This window comes from Taudactylus pleione, unplaced genomic scaffold (genome assembly GCF_031769625.1).
Source record: "Taudactylus pleione unplaced genomic scaffold, aTauple2 ptg000007l, whole genome shotgun sequence".
Lineage (NCBI taxonomy): Eukaryota > Metazoa > Chordata > Amphibia > Anura > Myobatrachidae > Taudactylus > Taudactylus pleione.
In genome coordinates this window covers 18669598-18697513 of record NW_028284410.1, presented here as the reverse complement: position 1 = coordinate 18697513, position 27916 = coordinate 18669598, and the positions used below count along the sequence as shown (strand labels likewise).

Sequence of the window (27916 nt, the reverse complement as noted above, 5' to 3'; positions counted from 1 at the left end):
CCTACCTTTTCCTTTGTTCCAAGTGCTGGTAGAGCGTCTTCACTCTGCCTATCAGAGCAGAAACTTTCACTTGGTCCCGACAGGGTAGCGAAAGCTGTACATGGCGGCCAAAAATGACTACGGTGGTCTGCGGAATTCATGACGGCTGGTCCACTGGTAGTGCCCGCTTCTTCAATCCTCTGTTCAGTTTTAACCAACGCGTTTTGTACCTGCCTTTGATACTTTTTCAAGGATTTTTTTCTGTTCTGTTTCTCCTTACTTTTCTGTTTGTTTTCCTTACTTTATCTTCTTCCAACCCCCTTTTCTTTCCCATTTCCTACCCCCAAACATGAGCACTCATTTTAACCAATTTTTGATTATCAAGTGGTGTCAGATTTTCCCATGAGTACCTAGATGCTGATACAGTATATGCAGCTTACAGAATCTGTGTATTACTACTGTGAAGTCTGTGTATGGAGACTGAATATAATCATCTGCATTAAGAAGGCTTAATAATTAGTAGTTATTCCAGCTGTGCTAACATTCCAGAAGTTTGCATTTCCTATCTGTCACTACTCCAGATGGTGAAGGAACATGTAAACTTTTTGGGAAAGGTGGAGAAACATAGTGAATATGGAGAAACAAAAGTGGCAAAAAAGGAAACAGAAGGGAAATGGATATGAGATCTGATGCCAGAAAGTGGTTTATGGAGGGCAGGAGTTAACTTTAGATTTTACTGTACTACAACTTCCAACAGGGTTTGCATCACTTACCATGAGTTAATGTTTGTAGTTGAACTTTAGTAAAAATACTGTACAGTGCTAACAACTACACCGACACCTACTTGTAAGATGGATCCATTAAATACTATAAAATAATAAATATGCTTTCTCCATGCCCTTATGTTAAAATATGTGTATTTGAAGGAAATTTGTTTTTTTTTATTTTAAGTTGTACAGCTAATTTTATGGGAGTACTGCGGTACCACACACATTCTACTTACAGAAGACTGTATAAACTATTAACAAATACACTTTGATCCTAGCAAATTTACCTCTTGTGGGGACATAAACAGAACTCCAAACAGCAAGCTGCAGAACAGAAATGTAAGGAAATGAATTTTGAAACACTGAATAATCCTGTTAAAATTTTCTTGATTGGCATGCTGTCATTATAATAATTCTCTGTGTTTATTAGTTCTCGGTTGTCACAGCTATTCTGACATACCCAATGTTACAGCATCATAGCATCATCCTGCAAGACTATGTCAAACTCAATGTGTTGAGTAAATGACTGAAATCAGTATAGTGCTGTGTTACAGAACAATTTGCCAAGATGTAATGAGATACAACTGATGGGAAGGTGAAATGTCAATATTGACACACATGCATTCATATCTATTCTACTGACTTCCCTAGCAGAGACAAAACAACTGCATGCAACTTTTGTGCCACTAGCCAAGTAATAACAACACTTTGCTCAACCAAACCTGCCCTTGTCATACCTGAATCACACTTTTGTAATGTCTATTTGAGTATTACTAATAAATATATTTATGAATTCAATGTACAGTATACTTAACCAAGGCAGCCTGCTACCTTTTTAGGAACACTGCACGTAAGTGCTTATCATTGCCAATGCTGAAACATAACATGATGTGAGGAGGGCCATATTTATCAGAACATGTTAGCTATCGCTAGCCGTTTCTGGTGCTGTAGTGTGGTGATGAGCTTAGACTCACAGGACGGGATGTACTAAGCATCGCATCATGGATTTTTACGCTGATTCCGTCTCAGCCACTAATCCGGCTTTGACAGATGCGATACATCCTGCCATTTATCGGATACATACTGGCATTAATAATGTCGGTACATACCTAGAAATGCGATTAACAACTGTCTTTTGTTATAGAAGGACTTCTGAGTTTATGACCTGGGAGTGCAGAATGACACGCGAACCGCTGGGTACACTGGGAGGGATCCGATTGATTCCCTCTCTGGGAATTTTAGGTTCTATATATTAACTAATGCAAAGAAGAAAGGTAGGGTTAATAGGATTGCCTTTAATCTAGTTCTGATAGTGAAAATCCCCTATTCAGAATACACTGCATTACTTATACACATATTTTTGTGGGACATACAAATGGTGTTTCTGACAGAAAACATCACTGCTAAAATAGAAATGGAGAAAATACATAACTGCTTGTGATATGAAAAAAAAATAGACCAGTCTCCAGTCACTAACTCTTCCATTGATATTTAGAAGTTTGTTGGAGGAAACAATTTTGCATACCTGGCAACTCATAAACTGTCTCTGAGGAGTGAAGCAGTTAAGGGTTTTCCTGGAACGAAAGAACCTTCTGGTTAGCATTAAGAACTACTTTATATTAGCATATTTTACTAATAGGTGCACCAGCATCCCAAGCTTGCAAAGTTAAAGTGTAAAAATGACACCTGTACAGTTATTAGATTGTCCAAACCAGGTAAATTGCCGTAATCACCCCAGGGGTTAGATGGAGAGGTGTGAAGAAGCCTTTTTAACATGATTAAGGGAGTTAGTACAAACCCTGGAGATTTGGATCAGAGATAATTGCATCATTATTTAAAACGATTTGTAGAGCGTATCTAATGGAGACCAGCGTGAGGTTTATACTTAAAGGGGCAGTTCTATGCAGGACCAGCCTGATTTGTAAATTATATTAATAGCACATAATATTACAAAGGAATGACTTGACCATTTTAAATATTTCAGGAATTTTGATACTTTTAAACACTGACAGACTGATTTTGAGTTACTATCCCTCCCCCCCCACCACCCAATGATTTACTATTTTCTAGCCATGCTATAGATAACTGTATTCAAGGTCATTAGTCAGGTAATTATGTCTGCTTATGTGAGTTCACAATATATTGATCTAATAATCAGTCTAAATAAAGAAGGGCCTATGCATGTTGAAATACTACTTATTATTGTTACAAAGGAGCTTACTGAACTTTCCAGCTATTGGCATTTATCTCTCCTGGAGGTGATCCGAATTTGCTAACTTTTTCTGCAATTTGTACTATTTACCAGCAGAATTTGGCTTTAAATGATCCATGAAATGATAATTTACACATACAGCGTGCAATAGCGAAGCAAAAGAGTAACTCAAATAATGTATCCCCAAAATGATCAGCTCTATGAAATGGCCTGTACTGCCACCATAACTAATCTGCACAAGATTTGACCATCATCCTGGTAATATCTTCTCTATTCTTTGTGTCTGGTAACCAGCATTTCCCTAACTCCGGCATTATAGCAAAAGAAAAAAAAATTGGTCCCCTTAAATGTGTTATTAAAGAGTCTTTTATACAGTATATTACTGTAAATGTTTTTTTTTTTTTAATATATCTCAGATATATCATTGTTCTTTGTGTGTGGGTTACAGGCCAACTTTTAATAGCGAAAAATAGAAAAGAAGGTTATCAAGATTCTATTTGGTGAGCACTAATTTGATGTGTCTGTCATACAAGCAGTGAACTGTTTTGCAAATATTTACGATTTATGCTAATTAATTTCTTTTTTCTTTTGTTTGTTTGTATGTTGTTAATAATAAGCAGTTCAGGCCAGTGCAAGGTCACAAATATTATTGCAAAATAAATAAATGGCTCACAAGATAAAACATACGGAAATGCCAAAAATGGTGACAGTCTGTGAAGTAATAAACTCTGTGTTCTTGTATTTGTCCAATCTCATCTCAACATCATTAATAAATAGGTAATACTAATTACAGACTGTAATGTCACTTTATGTAAGCTTGTCAGCCATTGGTTGCAGGTCTGTTGAATTGACAATGATATAGTACACAAATACACAGAAATGTACTTTTTATTTGTCTCCACTTCAGTACATGTATGTCTATTTTTAGCAGTACATAAGCAATTATCACTCTAGGACTATATGTTTTTTGTGGACAGAAGCTGCATTGCAGAGGTCATCCCGGGCCAGTGTTTTCTCTCTCTTGTTATCCTTGTTGCAATGCTTTAGGTATTCACTACAACAAGCTGAGAACTGACCTGGAAACAAGCATACTCCTCCCTTATAAGATACTTGGATCAGCGCCATATCCTTAAGAATTGAAATGGGAAGGGCACATCTTGATGTGTTTTTCAATTCTAACCTGTGCCTGTGACCATGTGAATGTATTTTGAGGCATCTTAATATTTAAGATGTCTTAGGAAGATTATTTGTTGGTTCCAATTACAAAAACTTCTGATATGTGGGGTGACATAACATGTTGTAACTCTCTGGGTTTTCTTGTTTCCAATGGAGTTACTGCTGTAAAGTAAGAAATAATTATGTAAAGCAGATTCTAACATTATCTGACATTCTGTATCCTTTCATGCAATAAGTAATGTATATAATACTTTACAACAAAAGGCCCCTTACACTAGGTGACGGATTGCCGGATCCTGCGATGGTTATTGATGTTCCGCGATCATTCTGAAAATCAGAGAAATTACACTAATTTCACCAATTTGCAAATCACGATCATATTTTGTTGTTGGATTTCACCCATCCTCCAACCTGGCCTCACAGGAACGCAGCATTGCAGCAATCCGTAGCTGGTGTATGGGGGCCAATACTTGAAAACGGAAGCCCAAATTAAGACAACTATTGTGATTATGCCTAACGTGGGATATCTTAACTGAATGCCACAGCTGCAACATATATATAAGGGAACGAGTCATGGAATTCTTTCTAATTGTTGCATGTTGCAACAAAACCTGCCTCACCTGTGAAGGCAGGGGCATAACTAGGTATTTGAACGCCACATAGCAAAAGTTTGTAAGGGCTCCTATAGTTACAGTATGCCCATGTGTAAAGGTGTTTTCAGAGCTTCTCTGAAGCTCACATGAAATGATTTACAAACAGTATTTTATCATCAATAGTATCACACATACTGTAACTTTAAATAGTTTTAGATGTTATTTACTTTGTGGCTTGTTGATGTAATCAATATCTTTACAAATAAATTATTGACAGTAAATATTTGTAACAATTTAATGGACATCACTAGTGCCTAGGATATTATTTATTTCATATATCACGTAATTGATTACATATTGTCTTGCATCTTGTTATATAACATTCTATTATCCCTTAGCAGGCAGAACTTGCTGGAAGTTGTACCACAATAACAGCTGGAAAGTAGTTTCCTGTCCCTGGTTCAAGGTATGCTTTCTGTTTTTAACACATCTACATATATTTACCAGCTGCATCAAGTCTAAATCAGATTTGCAATTAAGAAATAAAAAGCTACCTCGGTAAGATCAGAAGTCAAACTCTGTCTCGTTCCCAAGCTCACATTGAAATCTTGCTCGAAGTAGAAACATTTACTGTATGTAGCATTAAATCAAATGGCTAATGTGACTGTCAAGATTTCAGGCTCCTAAAATCAGCACTATAATTAGCAATCAGTAATCACTGTTATAGTGGAATAAGGCTTGTAATCTTCAAATTACCTGTTTGCACCAATTACATCTTACTGATGAAACATTCCAATCAAGTGCATGTGTGCCTACTAAAAAATATATATATTCCTCATCAGTCTGCACTGCAAACATTAAAACAGCAGTGCTCTCTAGTCTGCCACTTCAGTGTATGTGTTAGAGGGCTCACTGCTGGTCTCCTGGAATATAATGTTCTACATAGCTCTCAGAGTGTCCACTCTTCACTTTGACCAGATGATCATTTTACTACAGGGGTTTCTGCTTTCATTTATTTTATACATTCAGGGTATCTTTCAGTCAACCTCTCTCTGATGAAAGCTAAAGGATGAACCATGTCCTAAATAAAATGCTATTTTATTATATACTCTAGATAAACAGATATTGCATACTGGACAACATCTGACAGGTTTCAATGAACACTTTGATGCTGGGTAGTTGCATATACTATGTGAATATCATTGCCTTATACCTTTAGCATCTGCAATAACTCCCTTGGTAGTTAAGGTTATACTGTTATGTTGTTAGGCCCATAATAGATCCATATGTGTTGTGTCCAAGGGCACTGGTGTTGATTCAATTAAGCGTAATGGCTGCTATGTGCTGTACAGACATGGCAGCCAGCAACATAGTGATGTGCAGGAAAAGTAGCGAAGTTGAGGCTACCATATAGGGCAGTTATGTGAACAAGCCGAACTTTGCGGCAAATGCAGATTAAATTAATTGCCCCTCCCGTATATTATATAGATCCTCGTAAATAGCACAAAAGCAACATAAACATTCAACATCAGTAGCATTATCAAACTTTCATGGAGAGTTGTGAACATTCTGATGCATGTGGTAGTGTGATAGAATTCTATACAACCTAAGTGAGTTATGAAGATACAAATAAGGTGTCTGCGCTAATCACTGTATATAAAACATAGGCTGTGAAAATTTGAAATATTTGGTTTCATTAAACACATAAAAATTAAATGCAGTTCAACTCTAATATATATATATATAGACATTGCACATTAAGTAAAAGAGGAAAATTGGTGCTTCCACTAGTTGTCTAAGCACATGCTGTTTTAAATGTAACATAGAAAAAAAGGTAGAAGTATTGTCCTCTCTATGTAGCCTTGGTGGTAATCAGCATATAGTACCAATATCAACTGGAATGGTAACACTCTAAATAGATAGAGTCGCTCTAAAAGGGGCCTGAGGAATGGAGTGTGACGGCTCCCTGTATGAACGGAGCCGTATAGGAGAAAAAACACTTGTGAAAAATAAGTATTAAATGGAAGGTCTCCAGACCAGTATCACAGTCCAGTGCCTTACCTGTCCTGGTGGACACAGTCCACAGTCCAAAGAGCACCTTTCAATTCTTCTACCATATCCCACCGCTGTACCCCACCTGTGGAACCGTCATTGGCTATTTGTGCCATCAGAATCCGCTCACACATCAGTGTTGCGGAGACAGACTGACGGACATTGCTGAGCCTGTCTGTGCGGACACTTACCTCCGCCACCTACTGCCTCCGCTGGACGGGGGGCCTCATACAGAGGTGTATCGCCCAGTGATAACTGCTTACGCTCCATTCAGGAGCCGCTGAGATGCGGACGGCTCATCTCCTGCATGACTCCCTTGCCTTTGAGTCACCGGAGCTACGCTTAGTCCCACAGTTAGCCGCCGGAGTGGCGCTGGCACAGGGATCTATACCATTCTTACCATCTCGATCCGCCCGGGAGCCGTACAAGCAGATGGTTCCCTGGGTGATTTTGGAGCTCTGAGCCCACGGGACAGGTAAGATACTGGACTGTGATACTGGTCTGGAGACCTTCTGTTTACTACTTATTTTTCACAAGTGTTTTTTCGCCTATACGGCTCCGTTCATACAGGGAGCCGTCACATTCATTCATCAGGCCCCTTTTAGAGCGACTCTATCTATTTAGATTGTTACCATTCCAGTTGATATTGGTACTATATGCTGATTACCACCAAGGCTACATAGAGAGGACAATAGCTTCTACCTTTTTTTTCTATGTTATATTTAAAACAGCATGTGCTTAGACAACTAGTGCAAGCACCAATTTTCCTCCTTTACTTAAAGTGCAATGTCTATATATGTTTATATATGTTCCTAGAGTTGAGCTGCATTTCATTTTTATATGTACTTAATAAAACCAAATATTTAAAATTTTCAAAGCCTGTTCTTATATATAGTGATTAGCAAGGACACCTTATATGTATCTTTGTTCCTTTTGAGGGTAGATTGCAGGTATCCCTCTGGTCTCAGCAGCAAGTCTCTATATTAGACAGCACCTGAGTCAACAGCGCACCATTTTTTTTACTTTTTTTCTAAGTGAGTTATGTCTGTTTGTCAGAAACCTACAAAAAATACGATTTTGGGTACTCTACAACTGGCAGCACTTGGGACCTCAGTTACTGTAGGTATCCAGGTAAATGGTTCATATTGGAACCTTGTCGAACCAAGGAATGCAAGCTCATTTTTTTTTAAATGCAAGGAACTCGCTCACTGTTTTTGCACGTAGCACATAAATACTTGCCAGCCTTACAGTACATCTGAGCTAGGATACACCCTCCTCCAAATTCTAAATCTGTCTGTACCAATTTGCATATGTTGTAAGTAAACAGGTCTTAATCCCAAACATGTATAAATAAAAATGCAAAGATGTACTGTGTCTAGGTGCCTTCTGAAGCAGTTTTGACACATACATAACATTAACTGTCGGCACAGGTGTCCTTAATCGTAGGTACTGACCTTTCTGGCCCAGTCGAGCGCTACTATTCCATTCTACTTTGTAGGATTGTAACTATAAAGCTGGCCATACACTGAACACTAATCATTGTACATGTATAATAATCATTCAACACTGAAAAACAGTATACAAATAGTTGGGATCATTGGTTTTCATTTTCTAACATGTTTGTTTTGGACTGTCACACCGTCATTCTGCCGACTTCCTTCACTGTACTTAAGATTGGGCTGAAACATCAGTCAGTATATGGAGGCGCTCAGTGATAATTCAAATCACTCATCCCCTTCAACCCAGATGATGGATTGTCATCAGTGTGTGGCATGCACTAGTCAGCCAAAGTATTGTCAGCAGAAGCTTTTGTGTATACTATGTAACTACTACATTGCTATGTTTTCTTGGTTATCTTGGACCTAGGTGCTAGGTAGGGAATCTACAGTAATAATGACTGAACTCAGGGAGTTTATTTCATGAATTACCTGTTGTAAGAAGCAACCTTTAAGTGACAGACAGGTTACTGTTTATTGAAAACACTACATGAAAGACTTTGCTATTGTTTAATAAAGGCAGATTAACTGCTGTGAAAAGAAACTGTGACCAAATGAGTCTATATGAATATAAAGGTCTGTGTAAACCTTACCAATAACCACCCCAGTGAGCAAAACCCATACTACAGTATATATGGGATTGTATATATAGCTGTATATTTATTATATTTATTATTGTAGAATTAACATGAACATCTTGCATAAGTCTGACCTGATCTCATTTTGGCATCATTTGGATGCTATGAGATCAACCTATGCAAATGCTGAAGTCAGGCAGAGGAATTAATCAATGTGATAATTGCGCCAATTATATGGGGGCACTCTCAGAAGTCAGAGGGAAGATGAAGGAGCGTAATAGAACATGTCGAGTGAAGGCAGATCCTAATTTGGATGTCTGAAATGCATTAGAGGAGAGAAGGGGATGGTGGAATATTATAGAAATGTTGCATTCATTAGGCGATTAAACAAAGCATACATAGTAACAAGCACATTTCAAAGAGTGAAAAGTGTGAGAGAAAAGTTCCTGCCCTGAGGCTAATCTGAAGAGTTGTGGGTTAAGTGGCAATCACTGGAATACAGTTCTAAAGAGGTGGCAGATTCGTTGAATAGTTTTCCATCAGAGATGGTAAAATAGCATCCAACAATTCACACCTATGTCACAATGTACATTTTGCGGAAAATAAAATAAAAAATAAACTGACATTTCCTTAAATGTACCATAAACAATATCATCAACTAAAACAACATATAAAAGAATAACAAACATGATTTTTTTTGTGTGAAAAAGTAAAAATGTTATAATACAATATTATAATGTCACACACTGCTGTCCTAATTTTCTGTAGTCTGATGGATATTTTATATTACTACAGTATATGCAACTTATACTTTGTCCGAAATTTGTGCCCGATCCACTTTCTCTCCACTACCTCTCCTCCACCCACTGCTATCATTGTTTTGTCCTCTACAGTCATCCAAATCTTCCCCTACTGAAGTGACAAACAATCTACTCTTGTCTAAATTACAGGGTACTTTCTCCCTACTCATACTCCACAACATCTCTGCCATCTTTTCCTCTGTCTTCTGCTTGGCACCTTTCACTACCTTAGCTTTGCAGCACCGTTCTCTCCAGGTCCACATCCTACCTCTCTGGTCACTACTTCAGTGCCTCTACTTCTGACTTATGTTCCTTACCCCTTCCTCTAGCTGTTGGAATACCACAAGGATCTGTTGTCAGCCTTTTGCTTTTCTCTCTTTACACCCCTTTCCATGTGAATTTGTTCACTCCATCTGCCCCTCTAACATCTTGTGTAGATGACACATGCGTCCGGCGGTCCCCTCCAAACTTCTGCTGTTCATCACTTCCCTGCAACTCCATTTGTACAGTACCTGCTGTTGCTACCATACTGTGGGAACCCTATACCAAATACTGTATCCTCCTTGCTCCATTATTTAAGACAGTGCTGCAACTGTGCTTGTTACTGTGCAGGACTTTAAGCTTTATTCTTACTCTTATTCTAGCCAATGTTTACTGTGCGCCAACTGGCCACAACGAGTATTCTAATGCTTTATAGGAAGAGACTATTTCTTGCATAAGTACTGAATTGCTCATTTACAATTTATTTGTAGGATTTCAATGCAATGTAAATGATACAGTATAGTGTGAGCTGTAATCCTTGAAGACATTTGATAAAACTTGCAGTTCAATACTATAGAACAAAAGTGTTTCATACAAGCCCATTATCGATTGGATTATATTGTACAGTAAATGTACAATATAACTTTGATTATTTATAACATGATTAGTTTAGGCTTTATACCAGATCACAGAATAAACATGTTATTGTTTTGCATCATATCTGTGAACCTGGGGGGAAACCTTGCCTCCCTGCCTGGGCAGGGTACAGCAGCAAAATATTTCCTGGAGAGGACACTCCTACATAAAGGTACCTCCACTCTGTATGCTCTATACTCACTCCATTCCACAAGCCACCTGGGTATCGCATTGGTATTTTAGATTTTGGACATTAGGATTAGGCTGCGGGTTGGAAGGTTAGGGTTAGGTTGCAGGGGAGGGGTTAGGGTTAGACACTAGAGGTTGGGTTTGGGATTAGGGTTAGGAGAAAAATGCTCACCCGAACACCGGAGGATCGGAGGCCTCACCCAAAAGTCACAGTCATATGACCGCCAGGACCCGGAAGACGCAGCTAGAGTCGCTGCAGACATCTGTCGACATATCATACCCACCCATGCACAAAAACTACAGAATACAGTCAGCTAATTTCTTTGATCAAGTTCATTTCTGTTCAAACTCATCAGTGAATCACTGGTACTGCAGAAGTGCAACATTAGTGTTTATATGGACAAGCAAAGGTCTCAGTCACAACCTATCTGTGATATCTCCTGCTTTACCTTCTTGATGAATGGCCCGAACACTTAATTTTTACAATTGCAGATGAAAATGTTCATTTTTTTCACCTTCTTTACTGAAAATTAAGTGATGATGAATAGGTCCCTTAGTTTGGCTTTGTCTAATGAATAAAAATGAGTTTAATCAAATATAATTGAATGCCATGGGTTTCTGTACATTTGCCCATTTGCTTTTTATAAGTACATGGGGTGGGATGCATCATTGCATATTTTGTGGTGAACCCTCCTAAAAATTATGCATGCACATTGCAAATAAGGTTCAAACCCGGAAATCCTTCTATGCCAAAGGACAGCTCTCATCCTTCTATGCTTGTGATGAGTGGCAGGATGCATCGCTTTCAAAATGTGATGCATCATGCATCCCACCCATTTCTTACTTACTGTAGTCGGGATTTTCAGCTGCCGGCCTTCTGGCGTTGGTATTTCATCTGCCGATTCATACTGATTCCCTGTGATACCATATGCCATTCCGTTCTACACTATGCTGCACTGTAACTGTACAGGTGCTAAGAAAGGAAAGCTTGACATATTTTGCACTGGAGCTGAGATACCTTAAAGTAGCACTACTATCGATTGTGCTGATGATATGTCGTCAGATCCAGCAGGATCGGACAAAATGTCGGCAACATCATCTAGTATGTATCCTCAATGTCACTGACGATGCACCCACGCATCATCAGCGACATCATCAGCGAGGGCCATGCTGCCAAATGGAGCATGGCCCCCGCTGCTGCGCTGTCGGCTGGGTACACATCATTAAATGTGTACCCAGCTTATGTGTCCCAGACAGCAACATGTACTGTATTTTAAACATACGTATAAGTTGTCAGATAACGGAATTTTAATGTGAATGAAAGCAGGCAGCATTGAGCAGAAATATTACAGTAGGAATATTTGCCTTTAACAATACTTTCTAGTACAGATCTTGTACATAAATGCACAGTGAGCGAGTTTATATAAATAGAATTCATGTTGCAGGTGACAGAAGAGTTGCCCTTCAGAAGAAACGAGTCAGCATCAAGAAGCCTGCCAGGTAGCGCCTACACTTGATACCTGTTGTCATTACCCTGCAGGGTGTGGGAGTTAGCACATAGGCGTTTGCCAGTTGGCATCATATATCTCAAGGAAAATACTAGCATTTTATTAAAAGAGAGGGAGAAGTCACAGCTGCCCACAAATCAGCCTATACAAATGCATCTGTCACTAGCAGGGATTGTTTTCATGTGTTCCACCCTACAAGTGTCTTAAGATATTCCATGCTTCCTATGCCCTGAATTAGTTGGTAAACTCTCCGCTCATTAGTCATTTGTTATGACTGACATTCATCATGTACTCTCAAAAAGTTATTATTTCTAGTCAATGTTTTCCATTGTGTCAGCATTAATGGTGTTATCTGAGCCATGGTATTATAGTGTTAAATAGGCATAGTGCATGGATCTTTATAATGCTTTACCACATTCACTCTCACACTTTGTTACTGATTTGTGCCTTTGTAGTATGTCACAATTCTACTTATAGGGCCTGATTCCGGGATTGACGCTAATGCAATCACAACTGCGATCTCCTATAGATCGCATTAGCGGAAATATGCTAATGTCTCCAAAGCTTAGCCAAACGACAACATGCAACAATTTAAACATTGGTACCATCAGCAGCCACGCAGTTTCTGAGTGAGGTCTGACCTGTCCCAAACACAGCGTGTCTCCTGAGAATGCTGCGAATGAGATTACAATGGCTAATAATTTATGCATGGCCATGTAATAGAGTTTAAACGGTCAGACATGTCTGTGTTTGCTTAGCCATTCCCCGTTAATTCCCCCAAACGCTGACTACCCGAGAGTGAATCCTCTGCGCGAGCGTAATCGCAAATCAATCGCTGTGCGTGCACACTCAGGCTTTCACGCATGCACAATGGCTAACAATTGCTCGATCTGCGTAAATATTGCCATATGTAAATCTCTGAATCAGGCCCTCACACTAGTACACAAGTGATGCTAAAATATGTATTTTCTCCTATACAGTAAGGTGCATAAATATTGGGACATTGACAGAATTTTCATATTTTGGCCTCTATTCACCACCACAATGGCTTTGAAATGAAACAAACAAGATGTGCTTTAACTGCAGACTTTCAGATTAATTTGAGGGTAATTACATCCAAATCAGGTGAACGGTGTAGAAATTACAACGGTTTCTATATGTGCCTCCCACTTTTTAAGGGGCCAAAAGTAATGGGACAAACTAAACAATCCTAAATCTAACTTTCACTTTTTAATACTATGTTGCAAATCCTTTGCTGGCAATTACAGCCTGAAGTTTGGAACGCATAGACATCACCAGACGCTGGGTTTCATCCCTGGTGATGCTCTGCCAAGCCTCTACTGCAAATGTCTTCAGTTCCTGCTTATTCTTGGGGCATTTTCCCTTCAGTTTTGTCTTTATCAAGTGAAATGCATGCTCAATCGGATTCAGGTCAGGGGATTGATTTGGCCGTTGCATAACATTCCACTTTTTAGCCTTAAAAAACTCTTTGGTTGCTTTTGCAGTATGCTTCGGGTCATTGTCCATCTGCACTGTGAAGCGCCGTCCAATGAGTTCTGAAGCAATTGACTGAATATGAGTATATAATATTGCCCGAAACACTTCAGAATTCATTCTGCTGCTTTTGTCAGCAGTCACATCATCAATAAATACAAGGGAACCAGTTCCATTGGCAGCCAAACATGCCCACGCCATGACACTACCACCACCATGCTTCATTGATGAGGTGGTATGTTTTGGATCATGAGCAGTTCCTTTCCTTCTCCATACTCTTCTCTTCCCATCACTCTGGTACAAGTTGATCTTTGTCTCATCTGTCCATAGGATGTTGTTCCAGAACTGTAATGGCTTTTTTAGATGTTGTTTGGCAAACTCTAATCTGGTCTTCCTGTTTTTGTGGCTCACCAATGGTTTACATCTTGTGGTGAACCCTCTATATTCACTCTTGTGAAGTCTTCTCTTGATTGTTGACTTTGACACATATACACCAACCTCCTGGAAAGTGTTCTTGATTTGGCCAACTGTTGTGATGGGGTTTTTCTTCACCAGGGAACTAATTCTTCTGTCATCCACCACAGTTGTTTTCCGTGGTCTTCCGGGTCTTTTGGTGTTGCTGAGCTCTCTGATGCGTTCTTTCTTTTTAAGAATGTTCCAAACAGTTGATTTGGCCACACCTAATGTTTTTGCTATCTCTCTGATGGGTTTGTTTTGATTTTTCAGCCTAATGATGGCTTGCTTCACTAGCTCTTTTAATCTCATATTGAGAGTACCAGCTCTTTTAATCTCATATTGAGAGTTGACAGCAACTGATTCCAAATGCAAATGTCACACCTATAAACAACTCCAGACCTTTTACCTGCTTAATTGATAATGAAATAACGAGGGAATAGCCCACACCTGTCCATGAAATAGCTTTTGAGTTGATAGTACCATTACTTTTGACCCCTTAAAAAGTGGGAGGCATATATAGAAACTGTTGTAATTCCTACACCGTTCACCTTATTTGGATGTAAGTACCCTCAAATTAAATCTGAAAGTCTGCAGTTAAATCACATCTTGTTTGTTTCATTTCAAAGCCATTGTGGTGGTGAATAGAGGCCAAAATATGAAAATTCTGTCAATGTCCCAATATTTATGCACCTGACTGTATATAAATAGTCTTCACATAATGAGGGAGTTTTGATGGAATGACATTTAGCGTTCACTAGTGACCCCTATATAGTACAGGAATATCTGCCTTCTGCAAATTAGTATAGACATTATGGGGCTTATACTGAGTCGTACGCAATGTGGCTGTAGTTGCAGCTGCTACCTTATGCTAATACCAGAATCCATTCATCTAATGGCAGGGATTGTGTACATGCAAGCGTAAACTCGTGCCACCTATTGATTTCATGCCAGCAGCCGCAACCATCATCATTAGTATTGGCACTTGCACCAGCCCCATACAGATTCGGACAATTTGCGTCTGACTCTGAATAGGATGAGCATACACAGGAATGTGTAAAGCCATTACTGTACATGCTCTGTATGCAAACACTTGCCATTTGCCTCCATGAAGAGAGATCTATGTGACCAGAATCAGCTCCTATAAGACAACTTGGAAATCTAAGTCCTGTATAAAAGTGCAAAGCTATCTTTATATGGTCACAGGGGTGAATAACCTCCTCCATAATTTACTAATAAAGTACTCATAATTTACTTCATGTGAACAAAAACAGAAATCTGTCAGAGAGGGAACGGACACAATAAACAGCATAAAGTGAATATATAAAGAGTCTCCTAAATTTATTATTTGGTAGTTGTAGAATAGAAAAAATAACTTGTACAAAATACAGTGTAAGAAAATTATAGAGTACCTTTGAAGCACAGCCCAACAATAGATGAACATGTTTAGTCAAGAAGTCAAAGCTTTGCGGTTGAGAATTAATGGCTCAATACACAGAGCAGCCCACAGATTAAGTAATAAAATAAACAATAGTTATATAGCAACAGTCTGGTTAGTACAGTAAATGTAATTAATATTAAGTAATGACTTTAAAACATAATGAAATTAAAGTGTGACTACTCTAATAAGCTAGCACATATAACCATAATTATTATGCTTTAAACTTTTATTTGAAGTGTACCTGCTGTTATGAAAGGATATATTTATTTGTATTTTAAACTAAATCTTTTCTTATTGTTGGTTAAGGAATAGTACAGTACAGCTAATGGAGACCACACAATATAGCAAATCAGTGCCTGTCCGAGGGATCCACCACCAATAATTTCAAACAGGGAATACAGCAGCTGAGGCCACATTTTTTTATTATAATTTATTGATTAAGAGTTTCAAAAACCACAGAAACGTACAGAGGGAAAATGGTTGAGGCAATAGGCAAAGCATTGGGCAGATGACTATGTACATACTGTATTGTGTATTTGGCAAGGTAAATAACAGTTGTCATACAGACCTTGCAGGAGGCAAATGTAGAATGACATACAGATGGTTGAGGTAGGCTAGACAAAACAGGAGGAGGCGAGGGGTAAGGCAGAGACAAGAAGGGGACACAGTCTGAGAATATGAGTGTAGGGACGCTCAGATGGTGAGAGTGGAGTTAACTAAAACACTGGTACATTTTAAATATTAGATGCTGGTGGTGTCTGATAGGACCTGGGATTGTGCTCCATATGTATTGAGCGGCATAGGAGAGAGATATCTACACAGAGGAGAGGGAAGACATGGGAGTGATTAATAGAGGAGAGAGAAATCATTGGTAACTTTGGAGAGGACAGTAACTGTTGATTGAAAGAAATGGAAGTCAGATTAGAGTGGTCGAGGGAGGAGGAAAGGAAGTTTGTTATAGACAGTCAAATGTAAAGTTTTATTTATGCCTCATAAATAAACACAATATAAAATCACAGGAATCCTTTCCTGTTATAGTACATTCCTATATACTGTACAGTGTGTAAATGGAAAGCCCTGATGTCATCACAAGCAAATCTCAACCAGATGTGATGATTGGTTAAGTATAACATACCAACCACATACGAACATAGTAGATAAGAAAAGTTATTATGGTAACAACAGAGGGGTGTAGTAGGTATTACTGACAGCAGCAGCCCGGCAAGGGTGAAGATCCCTAACCCTTCCTTAGGGGTGCCTAACCTCCCCCCCAAGTGCCTAATCCTAATCCCCCCTTTAAGTGCCTAAACCTAACCCCAGTTCCCCGCTGCCTAAACCTAAGTCCCCCGGGAGGGTGCCTAACCCTAACCTTCCCCCCCCGGGGGTGCCTAACTCTAACCCCCACTTCCCCTAGCCTCAACCTAACCCTCCCAGGGGGATGCCTAACCCTAAGTCCCCCCACGAGCCCTAAACCTAACCCTCCCCCCCGCAGCTGTCCGCTCCCGGCGCCCGGCTTACCTTCATTCAGTATACCGGCGTATGATTAATGACGCCTGTCATTAGTACCACACCGGGATTAGAGAGTCTGGAAGCCGGCGGTCGGCATTCAGACCGTTGGCTTCCAGACTACATCCCCAACAGAGGGCCTGATTCAGAGTTGTGCGCTAATGCAAATGCAAATGCATTGGATGCAAATCCTGAAAACAGCAATTCCTCAAGTGAGTCTATGGTCACTCAGAATGGGCACGCTGGAGCTTTGTTCTCTGCGTACACGATCGCAAACGCTGGCTAGTACACACCCAGGAAATGGCTCCAACACGCCCCCATGTTTTGGCCGAAACTCCAAGTAACTATTCACAAAACAGTCTCTTCCTGTCAGTCAATTGTGAGTGAATCCTCACAGTGAGTGCGATAGTAATTCATCCATTGCACGTGTGCAGTGCAGTTCTGACACATCAGAATTGTTATTCTTATCCTATATATATGGCGCCACAAGGGTTCCGCAGCGCCTTACAAAGTACATGAACAAGTGAGCAAACAAGAAAACAGTGAATTACAGTAAGAAACAATGCAGGACAAGGACATGGTTTATAAACATTGCTGCTTTAGTGATCATAACACTCAACAAGCAGCAGGGTGTAAGCAACTAAGGGCCTGATTCAGACCCACTCGCGAGCGGCTGTCCGCTCGCAAGTGGGTCGATGTTATGGACTGAGCATGCGCATGACGGAGGGAGCTCCGTCGTGCGCATGCGCCAGACGCGACGAGCGAAGGGAAGTCCTTCGCTTGTTGTGTCCGATCAAAGGGGGCGTGCTGTCAATGTTGATTGACAGCACGCCCCCTTTGGTAGGCGTTCCGGGGGAGTGCCTCCCTGACGGGGGCGTTCCCACGGGAACGCCTCCCGTCAAAAGCCGGCCCACTGACATCACTAGTGATGTCAGTGGGAGTGATTTTGGTTCTGATAGAGCCAAAATCACTCCGGAGCTTGCGGTTGAAAACCTCAACCGCAGACTCCGGCTCGCAATTTCGATGGTCACGATGGTCACGACCATCGCGGCCATCAAAATGCACGCTCGTATAGCCTGTGGGTGGTGACCCACAGCTATACGAGCATCCAGGAGGACGCTCCATTTTCATGGAGCCTGGCCCTCATTCAGAGCGTGCGCTCTGCTCAGAGCGTACGGCTCTGAATGAGGGCCTAAGTGTTAAGTGCCCTTGTGGAGAGTTAAGCTGCATACACACACAACGATTTAGTAAATTAACGATTTTAGTAAACGATTTTCTTTCATTTTTCTCTTGAAAAAATGAATGAAAATCGTTTACTAAAATCGTTCATTTACTAAATGTAATGAACGATTTTTTTGAACTACAAACGATTTTTGCATAGTCCCTTACTGAAATCGTTGAGTTGGTCAGTCTGACTGAAGTACAAACTACAAACTACAAACGTGAACGCGCATGAATGATAATCGTTCATTGTTTTAACTCAGAAACTGAACGATTTTTTCAACGATTGAACGATAACGATGTCATTATAGTTAAATCGTTCAAATAATCGTTACGTGTGTATGCACCTTTAGGAGTAGATAATAGTACGAGTAAGGGAAGGAGAAGCACATGAGGAAAGAGTGCCCTGCTCATGAGAAGTTACATTCTAAAAGGGAGGGGCAGACAGACAGGGGTGACACTGTGATTTTATTGCAAACACAAGAAAAAAATGTACAGGTGCACAACTCCAACATTACTAATTCTATACTAATATTAATTATATATAATACATTATGCAATAGAATTTTGCAAAAAGAGGTTTTAGCATAATCATGGCCATGGTTATGAGCCTACCCAAAACGCCCAGGTAACCTCTGAGGGTAGGTCCCTAACATACTGGGGTTGAAATCCTCCCATTATATATATTCAGAGTGTGCAGTCTAGGGCCCCCTTTTCTATATACTGTGATTTTATTGTCCAACACCTGGCTCTCAGTCAATGAGGAAAAGCTGGCAGTATGGGGAGAGTCTCTGGGGGCAGCCTGGCATCTTCGGAAGTGCTGTGCATGCCTCCAGAGTGATAAAACTGAGGGTGTGCCGTGAAGCCACACCCTTCACCGCAAGGCCACCACAGGGGCTACTTGGTGCACTAGGTGTCACTGACCCCAATAACGCCACTGAATTTGACTCAATTGCTCCTAGTTGCTTAAAGTTGTGTATGCTCAGCCAGGAAGTATGAGCAGTTCTAGACATCATGCAACTCTGAATGAGCCCCACAGTCCCTAAGCAGTTTGCAGCATAGGGAGTCCAAAAAGGCCACAACTCATTCTGGAAGCGTCTAAGGGCCTGATTCAGAGATGGACAGACATACACAGCCATTACATCTCTTTACGCTGTGGCTGTGCTAAAATAGGAGACATCTTAAGTAAAATGCAATTGCAGGCTTTTGTTATCCAATGGCTGCATCCAAAGATACAGCATTGGATCAACTGTGTGAACATCGGACTTGAGTGACCCTCAGGTTGCTTAGTATGTCTGGTGAATCATGCTGCAGGGGCCATTGAAGCTGCATCCAAGGACACAGCTTCTGGCCTCGACAAACCCAGAAAATGAGATCAACGCACCAACATTTCCTGGAACACTGCTTGTCGCCACCCCCAAATGTCAGCAGCATGTCAATCATGCTGCGGCTTTTGGGGCACTGCAAGCATCATCACAGAAAAAGATCTGCACATGTGCAGTACGGCTCCTGCACATTCGCAGATCTGCAAACATCGGAGATGTACGTAAATATTGAATTTACGTACATATCTGAATTAGGCCCTAAAAATACTATTAGGCATCCATGTCAGGTTGCTATAGATGTGGTATGTGTGTTGATATGGAGCAGTTCTGTTATTTTCATAATGTATCCAAGCTATGAAATTACTTTGAGCAGCAAGTCTCCTTTTACATTTATCCTTTAAAAGTTAAACCCAGTGAGTTTTAGTTGTTCTCCTCACTCTCTTCTGTGCTGGATAAGCCATATATAGGGCCCCATTTATCAACGTGTTTTATAATTCCTAACGAGTGATAAAACTCGTTACATATAATAATGGTGCTCCAGCCAATCAGCTCCTGTCATCTGTTTGAGAAATGACAATTGGGAGCTGATTGGCTAGAGCACCATTTATCATACTCATCACTCGTGAATTATAAAATTTAGGTTGTGTTTTGCTATAAACATATATAACAGAATCAGGAAAAACATGTTTATTTCTGAGGATCACCTCATGAAACCGATTTTCCATTTTATCTAGTACCACATGCTGCACAATTAATCTCAACTACAGTACAATCATCATATCTGTGTGTGCAGTATGGGCAGTTTTATGAATAATGTCTACTCCAGTACAAGGGCTTCACCTGACTAAAGCTGTTCTAGACTCATTCATGTAGCAGCTGGTCAAAGGAGCATAATGATCTCTTTGTGTCTACCTGCGTACAATGCAGAGCTGACTATTCAGCCTTGTTGTAATTATACAGTACTTGTAGCCTTTACACATTACTGCACTTGCATGCCCCAGTTCATGGCTGCCAGAATGATATACATGTGCCGCCTCTGAAGTGCTATCTAAATCAAATTGCAACTTCATATATGAAAATAATATCCTAATTTTTGACAGAGTAAAATAAAAGAGACTGTACATATCTAATCCAAACAGTGTACATGAAAATGTACAGGAAATTAATAAAACTGTGTTGAATTAAATACAGGGTTTTTATAGCAAACTAAAACTCCAATTATGTATATTGTATGTACATTGGTGCAGAGCAGTGATTTGTTTCAGCTCTTTAATATACAGGTTAAATAATATGGGCCTACTTTTTGAAGTGTAAGTTGACTCTCTCTGCAGCAGATGTTTGACCACTACCTTAGAGGTGTTGGGTACGGGATTCTGTCGGTTGGGACTCCGGCGGTCAATACACCAACAGCGGCAACCCTGACAGTCAGAATCCCGTCGCCTGGTGGCTAGTAACCTAACCCTCTCTCTAACCCTAACATACATTTTCCGCAGCCTAACCCTCCCCGTGCAGCCTAACCCTAAGCCTCCCCCCTGCAGCCTAACCCTAACCCTCCTGCCCCAGCAGCCTAACCTTAACCCCCCCACAGAATAACCCTAACCCTAACCCTCCCCTAAACCTAACCCTAAACCTCCCCTTACCCTAATACTTACCATCGGGATGGCAGCAGTCGGGATTTTGTAGCCGGGATTATGACCGCTTTTGGGATTCCGGTGCCTTTACTCTAAGTGCCGGCATCCTGACCGCTGGGACGATGACTACATCCCACTTAGAGAGAGCCTGTAGTAGTTATATTACAAGAGAGGGGACGGAGAAGGAGGCAGGTGAGTTTCCAGCATGATGGTGCAGTGAGAAGCAAGACTCAGGACATCATACATTTTTGAATACTCTATTGTCTACTTTAATGTTAAGAAGGGCAGCTCCTTTACAATTGTATTGATTGCTGCAGCACTGAAGGCAACTGGAGAATCCTATCAGGGATAGATCTTACATGTTGTAGTATAGCTATATATGAGTAGACTTTTGAGCAAAAAAAATGGAAGTCATCTGTTTCACTCTAAGACAGGGATCTTTATTGTCAAACTGTTATCATCCTTCTTTGCTCCATCACAGTGCTGGGATCTTGGGTTCGATTTCCCCTCAAGTGCCTATCTATGCAGGGTTTGTATTTTCTTCCCCTATTTACATGGGTTTCCTCCAGTTGCATATAACATAATTAAAGGGGTTGGAAACCAATCGCTGCTTCTTTATATTGAAATTGTTGAGCCAATTTTATATGATAGGGCCTTTGACCTAGAGATGTGCAGTTCGGTTTTCATGAAAACTGAACACACCCGAACTTGGGGGTTCCGAGTTGAATCAAGTCCCAGTTCGGATCACTTTTGGGGTTCCGAGTAGAATCGAGTCCCAGCTCAAGTCTGCTGTAAGTTCGGAACTTGGATTTAAAACTAGAATCTCGGGTTTTGGATTGCATGTTAACAGGTCTAAATTACATGATTTTAGCTGATTTTATCACTTAAAAAAAATTCTAAATCAAAACTGAATCTGAATCAAACTAGGGATGAGCGGGTTCGGTTTTCAGAGATCCGACCCACCCGAATTTTGTCGATCCGAGTCGGATCCAAGCCGGTTCGGATGTTCCCGCCTTACTCGAATCTCTCAAATCGAGGCAAAACCATAGAGACGAAAATCTCGTGGCTCGCGAGCTTTCGTCTCTATATATAAGGGACGCAGAGGGCGCCATTTCACTCCTGCTGTGAAGACTGAACAGGGAGTGTGGGTAGTGTAGGGCTAGGGAGAGGTGATGTACTGTTTTGTCTGCTGTGTCCTGGGCTGGTGCTGATCCATTCTGGGCTGGTGTTGTTGTGCTGTCTGCTTTGTCCATCTGGGCTGTTGCTGATCCATAAGGGCTGGTGCTACTGCTGTCACTGTGCTGTCTGCTGTGTCCATCTGGGCTGTTGCTGATCCATCTAGGCTGGTTCTGTCTGCTGTGCTATCTGCTGCGGCCATCTGGGCCCAAGTTCTGGACACCCCCCAAAAAAAAATATTTTTTTTTGTGTAATATACATTTGTCTGTGTGCGTGTTAGGCTTAGCTGCACAAGATCTAGCAAGTTGGCAACGCAACCTAGTGCTGCCCGACTCCAGTCGTCATCAATCTGTGCTCTGGGCTCAAGTTCTGGAGCTGGAAAAAAAGCTGTGGAAGAAGTGCAAAAGGAGGATTAGGGGGAAATTTGCGTCCTATCTGACGCTAATGTGGATGTTGAAGATAAGGATTTGTGTAAATCAGCCACCAGTGGCAGCAGTTCTTGCTAATGATAAAAAGAAAGCCAGAAAAGCAACATCTTGGGTGTGGAATTATTCTAATCTAAATTCTGACAACAGTTGTGAAGGCATCTGTTTCATTTGTAAAGCCAAAGTTAGCAGAGGAAGGGACGTTAACCATCTAGGCACCTCCTCCCTGTTACGTCATTTGCAGCGAGTTCATGCAATTTGTTTAACAAAATTATAATTTGTAAATTAATAACAAGCAGTCCAGTATCAGCTACCAGCAGTTTGGACCAGTACATGCAATCTCTACCACCAACACCCTCAACATCAACCTCCTCCTTAATAATTGAAGGTAGTCCTTCCAAAAAATGTTTTGTGGGGGCCCAAACAAACCAAGGAGTTCAGCCACAAAAGTGTCAGTCCTAGTGGCTAAAGTGCTTGGTTTGTTAAACTGTGCATGTCCTTTTTAATATTCCACATAAGAGTGGGTGGGAGGGACAATTCCATCTTGCACCTCTTTCCATTACATTTGGCACAATTTGGGGCATTGCCAACTGACATTATTATAGTTTATTAAACTGCCATCCTGTCTGCCACTGCTGTGTGGCAATGTTTCATAGATGTCCTATATTTTTTTAAACTGCCGGGCGTTTGTGCTGCTGCTCTGTTGCTTACTTTAGCCAGCCAGCTCGCTGCAGCTGCAGCCTTTGGCCTCTATTGGTGAAAAATAGTGAAATCAATACTGTGAGCTGTGAGGTGGTTAAAAACACCTAGAAATGCCTGAAAATGATTGTTATTAAGGTTAATAATACTGTAGGAACAAAAACAGGCCCAAATTATGTAGTTTTAGCTGTTTATATCATTTTTGGGGAAAAAATACAGATCCAAAACCAAAACCTAAAAACAAAACATCAAGGATACAAATCCAAAACCAGATTCAGATCCAAAACCAGGGGAGATCCAAAACCAAAACACGGGGGTCGGCGCACATCTCTAGCCAAAACACTTGAGGGTGGTTTTGCCAAAACCACAACATTTGAGGGTGGCTTTGCCAAAACCAAAACATGGGGATCTACGCACATCTCTACTTTGAACTGAGGGAACGATTCATACCCGCTGGCTAGGCTGCATTCGCACATAGCCTGTTGATGTTTGCAATGTGCGCATGCATATAAGCCACAGTGCGCGTGCGCAAACTAGTCCATGCGATCGTAAAGCGTTTATTCACTGTGCATAGTGAGCTCGCTAGAATGAGTGTCGTTTATGGGTGGTGACAGAGGATTGTCGATGAAAATGGGGGTGTTTTGGTGCGAACTAAGGCGTGTCTGAGCATCTTAACGCCGTTTCAGAGGCATGCATAATTAAGACGCAGGGTCATAGTACACGTCACATGGTTGAATTACAGACTGAAGCACTCGCAGTCCTTGCGGTAGGGTATGGTCATCCGCAAGTGCTGCGTATGGGTCCGATGTTACTCGATGTTACCGATTGTTGCATACACTTCCTGTAGATGATGCGGGAAAGTGGGAGTCTTAAGACAAGCTGCTGGGCATCTAAATACACACCGCTATCGCACGCCAAGACATAGTGGCTGTGCTAATGCCTTGCCATGCGATCGCGGGATTTGCATACTTTAGCTGCGTGCGAACGCATCTAGCGAGCGGGTCTTAATCGGGCCCTGAGATCCATAATTCAACTATTTAATAAACTTGGTGACAAAGCTCTTTTGCAGTTTAACAACATCAAAATAATAATGCTAGGGATAACGAATTGTCAGAAACTGACAAAGACCAGAGAAAATATTAAAATGAGTATTATAATGAAAAGATGATGCTACGGTAGTTTAGTCATCCAGAGAATAACACAAGAAGAAGACACTGAAAAGGAGATTTATCAAACCTTAGAGAGAGATAAAGTGGACATAGATAAAGTACCAACCAATCAGCTCCTGTCATTGTTCAAACACAGCCTATAAATTGTACGATATATCATCCCTCCGCTGATTGGAACGATATATCCCACACATTGTATGGGCCTGATGTTTCGCCCCCATTTTCCGGGAGGGACGAGGCCAGGATCTGCGTGGGTGTACACAAAGTTCCTGGCCTCGCAAGTTGCTAGGACCTGGTCAAGCTGCAGTAAGCTTCAGCTCCCGCAGCCTGGCCGAAGGGACAACAATCGCGACCGATGGTGATACCAGGCTGTGATCACGCAGATGCAGCAAGGAGGTGTCTGACACCTCCTTCTGCATTTGCATTTTAAATGGACGAAATTGCACAGCCGCTTGCATGCGGTTGTGCAATTCCGTCCATCTCTGAATCAGGCCCAGTGTGTACACCGGATCTGTTGTTCTAGATGGTCATTCATCGCATTGTCCCATCTGCTGTTCTGCACAGCAGATGGGTCGATGCAATAAACGACCTGGTGCTGTTACAATAAAAATATATATTTATACAACACCTAAGATGATCCCGGTAAAGCAGCCGCTAGTGGAAACACAAGGGTACCTTAAACCCCTAAAACAGAACTCATGACAAAATATAACGTGTGTGACCACCAAGTGGCGCTATAACCAAAAAAGGGAAATTTTAGTTACTTTTCTTTCCTGATCCCTCTTGGAACGGTATGATAGGAAATTTCCAATATGTGGAGAAGAAATGTATACAATAGTATAATATTGCCAGCAAAAAGTACATTTATTAATTCATCAATAAAAATTTACATAAAAAACAACAATCATAAAATTAAGCTCTACATGGCCATCAACATGAATACCTATTAAGGCTAAAGAACATATGTCTCTTAAAAAAGAAGAGGACCCAAATACCCTGCATACCAGATCAAAGAGGCGTTGCGTTTGCACTGCCGACTATCCGGATAAAGTCAAAACAGTGACTGACCAACGAATGCAGGTACTCGGGTTCCAGTGTCCTTCTCCGTAGTGCATGTGGTCTGCTGTCCTTAAAGCGTTTCGAGCCCACCTGGCTCTTCTTCAGAAGGATGCAGAGTCTCTCTCCAGAGTGGTCTTATATACCCCTCTACCCGGAAGTGGATTTGTCCCTCCAAGACCCGGAAGTGCCGAAACCGGAAGTGACGTGGCCCGCAACTTCCTGTTCGTGGCTCCCATCGTTCGTTCAGTTTACAGGGCATCTAATTCGCCCTTGCTGCCCAACTCCTCTCTTCCTGCATCAACCACAACATGATGCTTCCGTAATAGTGCTCCTGATCATAAAACTCCTCAGCACAACCTCCAGAAGTCACTCGATGTAAGCACCCGGTTTTCTCCTCCTCCAAAACCGAAAGTGGTCACTTGGTTGTCATAGTAATGGTGTCACATTGTTAAAAAGTCCCCGGGGATAGTGACCTTCACTTTGGTAGTCCACATAAATAGATAAAAAACGGAGGTTATAAATTCATATAGAATACTCATATATACATATATAAAGTGCATCTTGTGAGAGAATACAGAGAATGGTAACACAGCATATAATAACTATATATATAAAATACATATAAAAACAATATATATAAAAATATATAAAAAACCTATATCAAAACATTTTATATTTTAAAAAACACAATTTAAGCCCATGTTTTAGGAAAAAACCTAGGGTCACAAATTAAAAACATATATGTAAGTCTATGAATTAGTGTAAGAAGTCTGCCCGTTAAATGAACCATTTCAATTTGAAGTCTTTATTCAGTCCATCTGGCACCAGTGTTTTTGAATTAAAGATCCCTTTCATTTCATTCTTCGCAAGTTTGGTCTCAACATCCCTATCTTTCCATGTTGGTTTAATATGTTGTATACCCATAAAATTAACAATGTTCCTTGGTGAGCAATTATGTAGTTTCTTAAAATGCTCTGAAAGGGAGTGTGTTTCCATTCCTTTCTTGATATTGCGTATATGTTCACCCATGCACGTTTTTAAAGCCCTTAATGTTCGTCCAATATAGTATAATCCACAGACGCATTTGACAAGATAAATAATATTGGTAGTATGGCATGTAATAAAATCAGTAATTTTAAAAGTTCTCCCTTTGATTGTAAACTGTGTAATTTTTTTGCAGGATTTTGGGACATTTATGCACATACTACAAGTCCCACAACGATGGAACCCCTTGGTACGTACTGGATTATTGGTCGAAAAGTCTAATGCACTCCGTACCAGTTTACTTTTTAAATTATCAGCTCTGCGATAAATAAAACGCCTGTTTATCTGGAAGTTCATTTTTTAAGACCGGATCTTTCCTGGTGCTGTTACATGCAGCATGTAATGATACATCACACCATCGTGCACCGCATTGTTCAGTGAGTACGGCAGGATGTAGTCGGCATCCCGGCGTGTGGCATGCCAACGGTCAGAAGACCGGCACCAAAATACCGACAGGTCGGGATCCCTGCACCAGTATCCCGGCCGCCGGCATCCCGAAGGTAAGTATCGGGATATTAGGGGGAGGTTAGGGTTAGGTAGTGGGGTTAGGCGTTAGAAACCGGGGAGGTAGTGTTAAGATTAGGATGCAGGGAGGGTGAGGTTAGGTTTAGGCACTAGGGGGAGGTTAGGTTTAGGCACCAGGGAGGGGGTGTTAGGTTCAGGGTGCGTGGAGGGGGAAGGTAGGTTTAGGCACTAGGGGGGAGGTTAGGGTTAGGCATCGAGGAGGGAGGGGAAGCAATCGGGAAGCCGACTGCCTATATACCGGCAGCCGGCTTCCCGACTGTCTTATCCCGGCAAGGGTGAAATGCCGGGCGTCTAGATGTAGACGCCCGCATTTTCCCGATGGCGGGCGCCTGGCATCACGATCGTAGTGATGCCGGGTGCCGTGAGCGGACAGCCGCGGGGGGGAGGGTTAGGTTTAGGGCTCCCGGGGGGACTTAGGGTTAGGCACCCCCTCGGGAGGATTAGGGTTAGGCTAGGGGGAGGGAAGGTTAGGGTTAGGCACCCCCCCGGGGGACTTAGGTT

General features: G+C 41.2%; 1 protein-coding gene across 5 annotated transcripts in view; it reads right to left on the bottom strand.

Moving 5' to 3' along the window:
- Positions 1 to 26090, bottom strand: part of LOC148542938 (protein NYNRIN-like) — a 487471-nt gene extending 461381 nt beyond the window's left edge. For 3 of the 5 annotated variants that reach the window (XR_015875106.1, XR_015875101.1, XR_015875094.1), the window contains exon 1: positions 25792 to 26090. Coding sequence is in view for 1 of the 5 variants with exons in the window: in XM_088462300.1 (XP_088318426.1) it covers positions 1034 to 1070; positions 2272 to 2283 (49 nt within the window). In the remaining 4 variants the exon portion in view is untranslated. Of the gene's footprint in view, positions 1 to 1033; positions 1071 to 2271; positions 2321 to 21743; positions 22882 to 25791 lie in introns of those variants that run through there. The other 2 variants (XM_088462300.1, XR_015875113.1) reach the window with 2 other exon arrangements.
- Between the last annotated feature and the right edge of the window lie 1826 nt (positions 26091 to 27916).